Below are 14083 nucleotides of genomic sequence, written 5' to 3'. Positions count from 1 at the left end.
TAAGATACTGGCAAATAGAATGCAGAAGATCATCAAGAAGATCATACACCCTGACCAAGTGGGATTCATCCCAGGGATGCAGGGATGGTTCAACATACCCAAATCAATCAATGTAATGCACTATATCAATAGAGCCAAGGACAAAATCATCACTTCAATAGATACAGAAAAGCATTTGACAAAATCTAATATGGATTTATGATAAAAACCCTACAAAAATTGGAATAGATGGTCTCTACCTCAATCTGACAAAAGCCATCTATGAAAAACCAACAGCCAATGCCATACTAAATGGTCAAAAATTGAAATCCTTCACACTAAAATCAAGAACAAGACAAGGATGTCCACTATCACCAGTCCTGTTCTATATCATTTTGGAAACAGTAACCACAGCAGTTAGACAAGAGAAAGAAAAGGAATAAAGATAGGAAAGGAAGAAGTCAAATTTTCATTATTTGCAGATGACATAATACTCTATATAGAAGACCCCAAGAACTCCACTAAAAGTCTTCTAGACTTAATAACCAGATTCAGTAGAGTGGCTGGATACAAGGTCAACAAGCAAAAATCAATAGCTTTTCTCTACAGGAACAACAGACTCACTGAGAGAGAAATAGGGCAAACAATTCCTTTCACAATAGTATCCAAAAAACTGAAATACCTAGGAATCAACCTACCAAAAGAAATCAAGGACCTCTTCTCTGAGTGATTGAAGATGATATCAGAAAATGGAAAGACATCCATTGCTCCTGGGTAGGAAGAATCAACATAGTGAAAATGGCCATACTTCCAAAACTTCTATGTGATCCAATGCAATCCCAATTGAAATTCCAGCATCATACTTCACGGACTTTGAGAAACCAATCCAAAAATTCATTTGGTACAAGAAGAGACCTAGAATAGCAAAAGCAATCCTGGGTAACAGAGACATGGCAGGGAGTATTACAACCCCCAACTTGAAACTATGCTACAAAGCTATTGTGATAAAACAGCATGGTACTGGCAGAGAAACAGACTGGAGGACCAGTGGAACAGATTAGAAGATGCAGAAACAACTCCAGACACACTTAGTCATCTTCGATAAAGGAGCCGAACACCCTCCCTGGAGGAAAGATAGCCTCTTTAATAAATGGTGAGGAAAAATTGGATTTCAACTTGCCAAAGATTAAAACTAGACCTATATCTCTCATCATGCACTAAACTAAAATTGAAATGGATTAAAGATTTAAATATTAAAACAGAGACGCCAAACCAGCTGGAAGAGAGGTCAGGTAGAACTCTTGAAAACATTGGTATGGGAAAAGGTTTTATGAACAAAACCTCAGTTGCCCATGAACTTGCACAATCAATCAATAAGTGGGATCTCTTCTTATTAAAAAGCTTCTGCACAGCAAGAGAAACCACCAACAATGTGAAGAGACAACATACAGTGTGGGAAAAAATTTTCACGGGCTGTTCCTCAGACAAAGGTCTACTATGAAGAATATATAAAGAACTTAAAATAAATCAGACCTGCCAAATTGAAAGACCCAATCCAAAAATGGGCATCTGAAATGAACAGACATTTCTCAGAGAAAGAAGTAGAAGTAGCAAATAAACAGATGAAAAAAATGTTCAACATCACTGGTCATTGGTGAGATGCAGATGAAAACAACGCTGAGATTCCACCTCACTCCAGAAAAAAATGGCTGCTATCATGAAATCAACCAATAACAAATGCTGGCTGGGCTGTGGGGAAAGAGGAACACTGCTTCAGTGTTGGTGGGAGTGTAGGCTGGTGCAACCACTGTGGAAATCGGTATAGAGATACCTCAAAGAACTAGAACTGAAAGTCCCATTTGACCCAGCTATTCCCCTGTTGGGTACGTTCCTAAAGAATTAAAAGAATCATACAACAGCAATATATATGCACTCATGTTCATAGCAGCACAAGTTGTAATAGCTAAAACTTGGAAGCAGCCCAATTGCCCATCAACTGGAGACTGGATAAAGTCAATGTGGGTTTTTTTGTATAAATTGGAGTACTACTCAGCCATAAAGAATGAGAAATCAGAGACATTTATAGCTAAATGGATGCTCATTGAGGCGATACTCTTAAGTGAAATAAATAGGACACACATGTATAAATACTGAATAGTTTCTCTAGTGTGAGAAACTGAAAGTGTAAATAAGGACTAAAAGGTATAATAGAAAATGTGAAGTAGGAAGAAAAGGGGCAAAGGGGAAGGGGAAGTGAGAGGGGTAGAGGAAAGGAAAGAAGGGAATGGAATTAATATGAGAAAAGGAAAAAATGGAAACAAAGTCTTTGTAAATAGGGAGGGATGGAGGCGTTGAAGGGAGGGGAGGGGAATGAGGGAAAAATAAGAACAAGAAGGATTATGTAAAGGTGCAGATTTCCAATGATGAATGTCATTATATTGTATACCTAAAATGTACCAATAAAATTAATTTTTTAAAAAATTGCAGTGTTTGTTTTCTCTGAATGTATAGGAAGTATATCCCTTATTTTTTACAATAGGGATAATGTATTATTAAAAAGATATAAAGTTAGAAAATTAGAAAAAAGACTTGTACTTTTACCCACGATGTATGTTTAAAATTCTAATTCAAATTTTAATCAACAGACATATTCCACTTTTTCTTCTGATTGGTAGTTTCTATGTACTAAGAACATTTTACAAAGTTTTATTAATTATCACAGTATAAAATGTTAATTTCATTTCCAAAAAGCCTTGACATTTTATGTTCTGAAAACAGTTTGACTTAAAATTTTTAATTTTTGTGAAAACAGTCTAGTGACTTGTTTATTAGAACAACATGGTTAGGAATAAACATTTCTATTTCAGAGATAACACTGGGTAAGTTTTTTGAAAGTATAATGATTAGAGACACATTTGAAAATATATGTGCTAAAAGGGAATGCTAACCCTTCAGTCAGTTACAACTTGTTAGTTCAATGACATAAGAGCATTTAGAAAAATTAACAATATATGTACATATATGACATGTAAAATTATATATTCTAAAACTAATAAAGTACATGTTTTTCTGTTCATCGGTCTACTTTTTTCTTTGAACATAATCGATTTTTTTATTAATTATATTGGTACATTTATGGTATGCTATATAATGACATTTATCATTGGAAATTTGCACCTTTATATAATCCATCTTGGTTCTTATTTTTCCCCCATTCCCCTGCTCTTCCTTTAACCCCTCCACCCTTCCCTATCTACAAAGGCTTTTTTTCCATTTTTTCTTTTTCTCATATTAATTCCATTCCCTTCTTTCTTTTCCCCTACCCCTCTGATTTCCCCTTCATCAGCCTACTTGTCTACTGTATATATCTGCTGTGTAGCACATACAAGTTTTATGATCAAGGCCTGAAATAATTACACATATATTTAGGAATATAAAATGATAACCTTCAGAATTCATTTCAGCATCCTGGTTTAACATTTGAACTTTGGAATCAAAGTATTTGTATTTTCAGCCCAGCATTTTCCCTTCCCAGCTATCTAATTTTGGCAAGTTATTTGTAACTAATAAAAGTACAGTAATTAATAGTACCTATTTTGTAGATTTTTTTATCATTAAGCATCAGTTGTCATCATAATTATTGCTACTCTAGTGATAAAAGATCTTGGGCTGGGGATTTAGCTCAGTGGTTCCACTGCCTGCCTCGCAAGCTAAGGACCTGAGTTCGATCCCCAGTACCAAAAAACAAAAACAAAAACAAAAACATTACAGTGATAAAAGATCTGTATATTCAGTATGATAGCTTTATAGTATAACTAATCTATGATTTATAGTAATTATAAGACTAGATATCTTCAGGAATATTGGGTATTTTCATAATTATAATATTTTTCTGTTTACAAAAATAATACGTATTTTTTCCAAGGTCTACTCCCCTCCCAGTAAACCATATTTATTGAGCATTATCTAAGTAATCATTTTTGGATCTACCCAAATCTTTTAAACTAGTTCAGTTTTAAATCACAAATGTAATACAACTTTGGTCAATTTCCCTATTGATATGAATTTAGTGGTTACATCCTTTGGCTATTGTTACCAGAGAACTATTTTACCCTTTGCATCTTTATATTTGTAGTTTTACATATTTGCAGATGTATTTCTTTAGACCAGATGACTTTGTTGTTTGTATTGCCATTTGGGGGGGTGGTACCAGAGATCAAACTCAGGACCTTGCACTTGCAAGGCAGGAGGCAGAACCACTGAGCCAAATCCCCTGCCCAGATGTCTTTGTTGTTTGGCTGAATCATAGGATAGTATATTTAAACTACAAACTGATAGCATAATTTCCTTCGAAAAATTATTATTTTTCACATACCACTTTTTTCCCCAAGCCAGTATAATACTTCATGCTACCCATGTTTATTGTTTTTGCCAATTTGATATATAGTAATAAATAGTTGCTTTTGCCATATTGATTTGCATTTTAATTATTAGAGAAGACAGAGTAATTTTTTATATATTTGGTTACTTCTATTTCATTTGAATGGTGTATTCATTCCCTTCCTGCAATTTTTCCTTTTACTGGATTTTAAAAGCCCTTTATTTGATGTGTTTTCTCTTCTTTGTGTGGCGAACATTTTTTCAGACTTTTTGCTTTGTTTATGATATGTTTTCTCAGGAACTGTAGTTGTTTACATCTTCATGTGGTCAGATATGTCCCATGTTTCGTTGGCAGGTTATGGGTTCATATCACTTTTTAAAAGTTTTATTTTCAGGATTATAAAATAGTCCATCATATTTTCTTTTAATGATCTTACAGTTTTATACATTTAATTTTTTTCATCTCTTTGGTGTGTAAATCCACTGCGAGGGAATAATTAAACTTTATTTTCCTGCTAATATGCAATCAAGTACTAATGGCTTCTAATTGGAAAAATTCAGTTATTACTATTAGTAACTAGTAATTATATCAGTATTATTGAAGACTTATAATTGCCAGCATGTTATTAAGTATTATACATATATTATTGATTTTAATTCTTGTTATTACCTTCTGTATTTGGTCCTATTGTTATTACATACACTTTACCGATGGATGGAATCACACCATGGAGGGTTTAGTAATCTGACAGAGGTTATGCAAGTACAAAGTGATAGAGAGCCAGGACCTGGATCTAAACAGCCTTGTTCCAGACCTGCTGCCCTGATCACTGTGTGGTGCAGTTGATGGTTCTTTGGCTTTCTTGCACGTAACAGCGAGATGACACCAGTTTTAAGGGTCCTCTGCATCTGCCTGTAGGGCTTGTCTTCCCCTTGATCTTGGCCTCCCTCTGCCCTCCTCACTGCAACAGTGAGGTCAGTGTCTCCAGCCTGATGGGCATCTGGCCAAATAAGAGCAGGTGTGCCGCAGAATTCCAGAACCGAAACCTTCTCTACCAACCATGAGAAGAGGGATCGATTGTGACTTTGAACAGAAACTGAGTTGCATTTCAACTAGTTATCTCTAATATTAGTTGAATACTACATGGCACGCTCAAATGTCACATTAAAATATTACTGATGTAAAGTTCTATGGTATATTGTTATTTTCAGAATGAAATTTCTAAATAATAAACACACAAAATGTTGAGCCCTGTGTATGGAGTGGCCAGTATGAAGGGTTTTATTTTCCAGTTCTCTGAAATGTTTTGCCTTTTAACAATTAATCTTTATCTTTTTAATCTCTTCAAATAAGCTCTACTTCTCCCCAAGTTCTAGCATTTAAAAAGTGCCATAGATAGGGGTGCCTTCTACTGTTTTATTGCACAGCAGGGTGACTACAGATAATGAGAATGCAATGGATATTTCAAAAAACTGGAAGGAAAGATTTTAGATATTTTTACCATGAAGAAACAGCAAATATTAGAGGAGATAAATATGCTTAGCTTGATTAAATATTATCTAATGTATACATGTATTGAAACATCACATGGTACTTCACTGATACGTATAATTTTTCATGTATCTATATAAATTCATTTAAAGAAAAATAATCATTTTTTAAAATTTTCCATAAAAACATATAAAGAATGAAGACCATGCCAAATTGGAGCAGAATTTAAAATAGAAATATGATTTAAATTGGATTGTACCAAAATTGTCAAGAATCATCTGAATTTATTTTTTGATTGAAACAAAAGGCCAGTGAATGTCTCTGTGGCTCCAGGATCGGGCCTCTTCTTACCCAGCCTTCTCTGGTTTGCCATCTCAGTCCTCAGGAACCAGTATTACCGTGGACATTGCTGTGATGGGCGAGGCTCACGGCCTCATTACTGACCTCCTGGCAGACCCCACTCTGCCCCCAAATGTGTGCACGTCGCTGCGGGCGGTGAGCAACCTGCTCAGCGCGCAGCTCACCTTCCCAGCCATCCACAAGCCCAGAGCCAACCCTGTGGTGTCCTTCAGTGAAAACTACACCTGTTCCGATTCGGAAGAGAGCTCTGAAAAAGACAAGCTGACCATCCCCAAGGTGGGTGTTAATGACACGCTCCCTAAAGGGTGACAAAGTTCATTGCCTCCCGGGTTTTCTTCTTGTCACTCCAAACCCAGATTCTGCAGATTCATCCGTATCAATTAAAGGGGGGGAGGTATGTTGATAGAAGTGGCAAAGTAATAAAAATTTCAACAGAAACTCTTCTCTCCTTGTACTTGATACCTTTGTGTAAATAGAAAATTTCTCTTTTGATGTTACCTCCTTTATTGAAACTCTCAAGAAATTTTTACTTCTGTGTGTGCCAATGTGGGTTGATAAGGCAATAAGAATATTGCAACAAAAACAAAATAACAAAAATAGGCAAAATAAAAAAAAACCCTACTACATTCTAGTGTGGGTTTTGTAAAATCCATTGCCTTCTAAAACTGAATATTCCTTTGCTTTTTTAATTCTTAATGTGACATTGTACAGAATTCTATGGATTTCTCAAAAGCAAATTTTGAACTCAGAACAGTTTTAGTTGTTTATAAATTATTCATAGCAAAGGGTAGCCTTACTGACTTATATAAACTTGTATCTTATATGTAAAAGGAAATGGTAGAATTCCTTCTTTTTATGTATAAGTTGAGCATCCTTTATCCAAAGTCCATAACCAGAAATGCTCCATAATCCAAAGCTTTTTGAGCAATGACATGATATTCAAAAAATGTCAGATTTAGAGAAATGTCAGACTTTTGGATTAGGATTGCTCAATTGATAAAATATATGCAAATATTTCACAATGGAAAAAAAATGGAAGCACTTCTGATCCCAATCATTTTGTAGAAGAGATATTTAACCTGTATGAGTTTTTCTAAAGTAAATTGTGAGGGTAGAGTCCTGCCTTAAAACTGTGAAGATAGAGTGGTAATTGAGTATAAGTAATATTAAAGATAAAAAGTCAGAAGTTTAGTGTATGCAGTATGGTGATTGTTTAGATGTTCCTGCTCTGGTGATTCCCTTGACTCCGAAATGTAATCCTTGTGTCTTTGTCAATTGCACATTTATGTCGCTTCCTTCCAGTTTACTTCTTTTAGAACGATATACCAAGGCTCAATATGAAATTAAAGAAATTAAGATGGAAATAGACTCGTTTCTTAGGGTCTCAAAACAGACTTCAGGCAAGAAACTTGGCAAATACCAATGATTGAACTTTTCATTTCCTACTAAATTACCACCTTAGATGCATGCTCTGATCTTTAGGAGACTTTGGAAATAATCGAGTATCAGAGCTATTTGTGAATCTCAAATTGCAATCTACTTTACTTCTCAAAGTTTTTCCCATGGCCAGAAGAGTGGAATATGTCTTTGTAAACTATGCGTACACAGTCGGTTTGGTAGGTTGTACTTAGACATAGATAAAAGTAGGTATAGTAGGTATAGGATCTACCTCTTATGCTTGTTATGGAAGTTGCATCAGGAGAACACCTTGACCTTAATCTTTAAAGCTAACATCCTCCTTAGTGTACCATTGCTCATGATGGTGAGCCCAGACTATTGCCCCAGTGCTGCTGCTGCCACATATCCCCCTGAGGACACTGTGAAAGGGGAAATAATACAGAGAGGCAACAGCAGGTTGGCCAGAAGTATCTTCTGTTAAGAGAAGTTAATACTGATGACATTACTCATATCACTGATGACTAAGTCATAATTACCGTAAAAGAAATAGTGCATTCTGTGAGTTACATCCTTACACTTAGCATTGTCACTTGTAAATTGAGATAGTAAAAATGAACCAGTAGTACTTGGGGATATAGATGTTGAATAAGACAATATAAATTAATCCATACCTCAAGAAATGACTTTTGTGGAAAGACTTCTGTCTGCTAATAACTAATATAGTATGTGTATATACATGTACAAACCCTATTGAACTAATATAACTATAAAATAATCTCAGAGGTAATTGACTGTCATTCCTATAATTCCATATTTGCATAAGCATTGAAATGAAGATCTTCAAAAATAGTATTTTTATAGTATTCATTTATATCGGCTAGAAAGTCTGGAATTTCTGAGCACCAAAATTTTAGATAGATGATAGTCAACCAATATATTTTCATCAGTTCACTTTCAACTAAAAACTCATTTCTTTCCACTTTATTACATAAAATTTAGTGATATAGAACATGTTTGTTAATACAATCAACACTCTTTCCTAGCGCCTGAGAAGAAGTTTGCCCCCGGGCTTGTTGAGACGAGTTTCATCAACTTGGACAACTACCACCTCAGCCACAGGTCTCCCCACCTTGGAGCCCGCACCAGTACGAAGGGACCGTAGTGCCAGCATCAAGCTACAGGAAGCACCTGCATCCAGGTAAGACAAGGTTCTTGCTGGTTTCCTGTCTCTGAGAAGTTACTTACTAGAAAGAATTATAAATGAGAAGAGAGGCCCAGCCAGTCACAGTTAGTTAGAGGCCAGCCTTGAAAATGGGAAGGGTGTATAGTTTAAGTGCAGAACAGTATAGAGATTAATGTTGGATAATGTATCAGCCACTTTCCTATCACTGGGACAAAAATACCAGGTGCCCACAGCTTAAAGGAGGAGAGGTTTACTTTGGTTCACTGTTTCAGTCCATGGTCGCTGGTGCTGGGGTTGACACAGAATGGCAGAGGGACATGGAGAGGAAAACTGTTCAACCCATGGCAGCCAGGAAGCAGAGAAAGAAAGGAGGAGCCAGGGACAAGAATACTTCCAGGTGATGCCCCCACTGACCCATTCCTACCAGGGCCCACCTCCCAGCAGCACCCAGCTACTGAACTCATCAACACGTGAATCCACTGATGAATACAGTGCACTCCTGACCCGATCATCTTCCACACACATGAAACTTTTGGGGGACATATTAGTTCTAAATCATAGCAGATAACTAGGCTTAATTTCTGTTGTTTGGCCTTAAATACAAGGGAGAAGAGTGACCCAAGGTAGTTAGTTGCCAGTCCTTGTCATTTTGAACAGAAAGAGTTAAACACAGAATAAAGATAGGCTAGATTTTGCCCTCTCTGAAGTTCAGTCCATTCTGGGACCCTTAAGTCAAAGGCATTCAGCTTGACATTTGCAAATTATTGTTAAAATTCTAATCCACTAGATGAGCTATCCTAGCCTTGCAGGAAAGGCAAAAAAGTAGATCAAAAAGTACATCTTCCTAAAAATACCTGTGTATGTACAGTTTTAACTTTATTTTGTATACTCTAATTTTACAAAATGACTTAAAAGCTAGAATTAAATCTAAAGACAAGGTAATGTAGAGATCTGTAAAGAATTTTGAAGAAAACATGTATTAAAAAGGTGCATTTAAAGGGAGCTATTGTATTTCTTCTTTTCAAATTAGAATATAAATAGCATACTTTCAATAAATACAATATTGGCAGGAATATTTATCATGTAATTTCAGCTTTTTGAAACACACACACATATATCAGTTTAATTAATGATCCAACAAGGAACAAAAAAAATCCACATTTTGTTGAATTACAAGATAGTTAAATCAGAAATAATTTCTTCCTTATTTTAGTTGCTAATATAAATAAAGCACCATGCTGAGGTTGGCAGAGAAATAGATACCTTTCAAACCATGAGAACTTAATGACTGCTGACTTCTCTTGCTTTCTTGATTAAAAATGTTCAATTGGTCTCTTCCATATTACTGTTTGTGTTCCGGTAAACCTACAGAATCAGAAGCAAACTCAAGCAATTCTGTCATTTATCAGGTTTACTCCAGTTTATGTCATTACCTTTTATAGAACTTCTTAAACACCACTACAGAGGGAGGTTATATTCTTAAAGGTTGAATTGGTAATATTTTCCTCTAAAAATGTTGACTATTGTCAATTTGTATAGCATAAAATACTGCTAAATAGTAGTTAATAGTATTATAGTTACATATGCTTAAGAAAATGAATTAAGTTCTCAGTATGTAATCACCAGATCAGCTTCTTAATTTACCAACACGCCCTGCCAAATTTTCTGTCATAATATCGTTAATGCTTCATGATTTTCTTTCCATAGAATGATTCGATGAAAACTCCATTCAGCCATTCTCAAATATCTTCTTTCTTTGTTATTCTTTGTTGCTTTTGGTCAGATCTCATTTTCCCTACTCTTCTCTCAGTCAAATAAATTGAAATTGAAATGATCACAACAAATAAGTTTCCAGGAAACTTTAGGAGCGTGACTCCAAAAGGTCCTGTCATTAACTTAACTCCTGTAAGGGTCCTTACAAAATAAATACTCAGGCTTTAATATTTTCAATAGAGATAAAATATTGCATATCCTACTCACTTTCTCCTCTAAAAATAGTCACAGAGGTCTTGCATGGGTGTAGTTTTTCCTACTGTTTAGCCCTCAATTTCAGGGTCCCATAAAAGTCCTGACATAAAATCTGACAGTGATACAACTTTTTCATCTCGCAACCAATCTATCCTAAGGGAAAATCATAAATTAGTAAGTGACCCTAGCACTGTAAAATACAACTGGTCCTTGATTATAAACCCAAGTGAAGACTCTCTTCATGTGGAGATCTATTGTTCAAGCTATTGATTAACTTCAAAACTGCTTTGAGTTTTAACCCTGAAGTTTCTTTGTTTTTAGCCCTCTTTTCTCCCTTTTCATATTTGTCCTTTCCTTAGGGCACTTTGAAGACTATAGTGATCAAAAGAAAAACAACAGTGAGGAGTAAAAATTAAAAACAGCCCATACCTTATAACTCTATGTATGCAGCTGTATAACTTCCTCCTGGGAAATGGATAAAAAGAGTCTGGGGCCAGGGATTTAGCTCAGTGATTCTGCCACCTGCCTCACAAGTGCAAGGACCCGAGTTTGATCACCGGTACCAAAGAAAAAAAAAGAAAAAGAAAAAGAAAAAAAGAGTCTGTTAGAGAAGAGAGAGAACTGAGAATCAGAAAGATCTGGACTGTGCAGATATTAGCAGGGCTGAGCCTTCATTCCCACTACAGGGAACAATTAGTAGAAGAGATCTGGTGCATAATTAGATGGAAGAGTAGTAGTAGGAAAAGTAGATGGAAAAGTAGAGGTAGGTGGTGCTTAGAAAAAAGCTTTTGAGGAATAGAAAAGGATGACATGAATCATAGCCTAAATCATGCAAATGAACCATGGAACTGAACCCTCCCTTTGTATATGAGACAAAAAGAAAACTGTAAACTTTATAAAAGAGGCTGCTACCTACTCAGTAAGACTTCTAGGATTTAGGATGGAGTTGTTATCTGGATAAACACAGGTGTAAAATCTACTTTTGTGGATAGGGTTGAGATCTTCCTTAACAAGTACACAGAGAGCTGTCCTTTGCTTATCAACTTGAGGAAAACAAGTCAAGCTTTCCTTAAACTGCTTTCCTCTCCAGAATCCAAATTGTGATGTATAGACGGGAATCAGGAAGTAAGAATCAAGGAAAACAGGGTTAGTTTTTGAGCTAGTCTTTAGAGTAAATCTTTTTGAGATAGTAAAAGTGATGTTTGGGGTTTACCTTTTAAAAGTCTACCTAGAAGAGTAATAATCTATTCATTATTTTATGTACGTATTCAGAAATTATTTAGGCTACATATGCATAACATGAAATTTCTTCACAGTAAATCTTATTATCAATTCATCAGCCCAGCAAAATGAGTTGAGAAACTAGCACCGTAAGGAAATAGTTGGTTAGTTAGATATCTGTTTCAGACTCAAAGATTTCTTTGATCTTATTATTCACAAAATTCCAAACATTTGTGAAATACCTAGGATAAGATTTCTAAGAAGGACATGAAACAAATACTTTATATGTTTTTGGTAATTGTTTTTGATAATGTCTGAAGTTCATTCTATTTTTCAAATGTCCTTTTTATGATAAGATTTAATAAACTACTACTAAAAATAAGAAACAGATGAAGCTTTTAAATACCTGGGTCCATGGTTCAAGAAAAACCTCTTCAAAAGTAGAAAAGAGAGAGAGAGAAGAAATGAAACATGATACAAGTAGCAGACCATAGAGTCAGCTTTAACACAAGCTATAGATGTTATTCATTGCCTAATTTACTGATAATCAAGGGATATGGTGATAGCAAAGCACATACTCATGCATTCTTCCTTTTGTGAGATCTGATATTATTAGTGTAGTTCCCTAAATGTCCTTTTATTCCACATTAGCATATGTTGTGGTTTGGATTCAATATTCAGGGTTCTCAGCAAAGCATGCATAATATTGGTAGCACAGAGAGAGCCATTTTGGCTATGGAACCTTTCCAAATTATACTCCATTAATTACAGCTATATCTCAATCTCCATATGTCCATGACCCCATATTGCCATCAGTTTCAGGTTTATTTTCAGTAAGTCTCCCAGACAGACCAGACACATCCTGCCTACAGGGCCAATCTAAGATTGGCAGAAAATCAAATTGTCAGATTATATTCATGCAAATTACATATTTTACCCAGGACCAGATTTACTAGTGCTTGAAAGGACACAGGTGTTAGCAAAACAAAGAGTAAGCCCCTTTCCCTGGGAGCAGTCCAAGAGTGTCAACACAGCTTCCAGAACTCTTTTCTCTCCCAAATTGGGATGGCGTCTGTGTGTGTTTTTGTGCAATACATGGAGCAAAAATTTCACTTGGAATACCTCCAAAATTCCCATCCCATTAGTTCCACAGCTTATATAACATTCCTCCATAGATCTGTTAATTCCAGATTTATTTTCAGTAAGTTACCTAGACAGACCAAGTACCCCTTCAAGGATGCATGTCCTAGAAGACTGTCCCTTACCTTTCTCATAGTAAATATTAGTGTGCTTAGCATCATGTCTGTAACTGGCATGTTTAAAAGAGGATATGGCATTTTCAGTAAAGAAAAATTACAGGCGAAAGGTCTACTGTTCACTTTTTCTTTTATATGCAAATACTGCAATAAAGCATTGGTTTTGAAGGGTTTTATAAGGATTTAATATTTGAATATAGATTCACCAAGAATAATACATAATAAAGAGCATTGACCTATGCATTATGACATTAACTTCATCCATTTTTTTCACCAATTGATCTGCAAGACTTTTTTAGAAAATTCTGAGAGGAATATTATAGAAGTAGGAAAAAGGATTTGATTCATAGGAATTGGATAAATGGACAAGTTTTCATTTATTATTTGTTAACTTATTTTTGATGAGTGACTGATGCATCCCTGCAGCAGAGACTGAGCTTAGATATCATATTTGGTCACTTGGGATTAAAGCAGTTTATCAGTGAACCTGGACCATGCTCAGATTGACAAGTTTATTAGGAAAATAATATTTGGGTTCTGTCAAGATTTGCCTATTAATGAAAAAATGTATTCATTTTTCTTTCACTCTTATCTTTACAGTACTGTTAATCCTGATTCTTGGAATAGCCCTGTGATGATGACCCTCACCAAAAGCAGGTCCTTCACTTCCTCCTATGCTGTTTCTGCAGCTAACCATGTAAAGGCTAAGAAGCAAAATCGACCAGGCAAGTAACCTACTGGGAAAAAGGCAGTCAGGGAGTAAATGTAGTATTTCCTAAATGTGGAAGTATTCTGAGGGTGCCTTACACTCAGATATTTTCGATTAGACTGTTTAAGTGAAAAAGC

At 35.5% G+C, this 14083-nt stretch overlaps 1 protein-coding gene across 5 annotated transcripts in view; it reads left to right on the top strand.

The window, feature by feature from the left end:
• Nucleotides 1-14083, top strand: part of Pde3a (phosphodiesterase 3A) — a 312783-nt gene that overhangs the window by 251917 nt on the left and 46783 nt on the right. For 4 of the 5 annotated variants that reach the window (XM_087214050.1, XM_021259122.2, XM_087214053.1 and 1 more), the window contains 3 exons: nucleotides 6230-6487; nucleotides 8653-8807; nucleotides 13838-13962. In XM_087214050.1, the coding sequence (XP_087070176.1) occupies nucleotides 6230-6487; nucleotides 8653-8807; nucleotides 13838-13962 (538 nt within the window). The remainder of the gene's footprint in view (nucleotides 1-6229; nucleotides 6488-8652; nucleotides 8808-13837; nucleotides 13963-14083) is intronic. The other variant, XM_087214051.1, reaches the window with a different exon arrangement.

This window comes from Heterocephalus glaber, unplaced genomic scaffold (assembly GCF_053883595.1).
Source record: "Heterocephalus glaber isolate CG9 unplaced genomic scaffold, H.glaber_assembly_v1.0 deba00001444, whole genome shotgun sequence".
Classification (NCBI taxonomy): domain Eukaryota; kingdom Metazoa; phylum Chordata; class Mammalia; order Rodentia; family Bathyergidae; genus Heterocephalus; species Heterocephalus glaber.
Note: the sequence above shows the minus strand (reverse complement) of the source record. Positions and strands in the feature narration are given on the sequence as shown.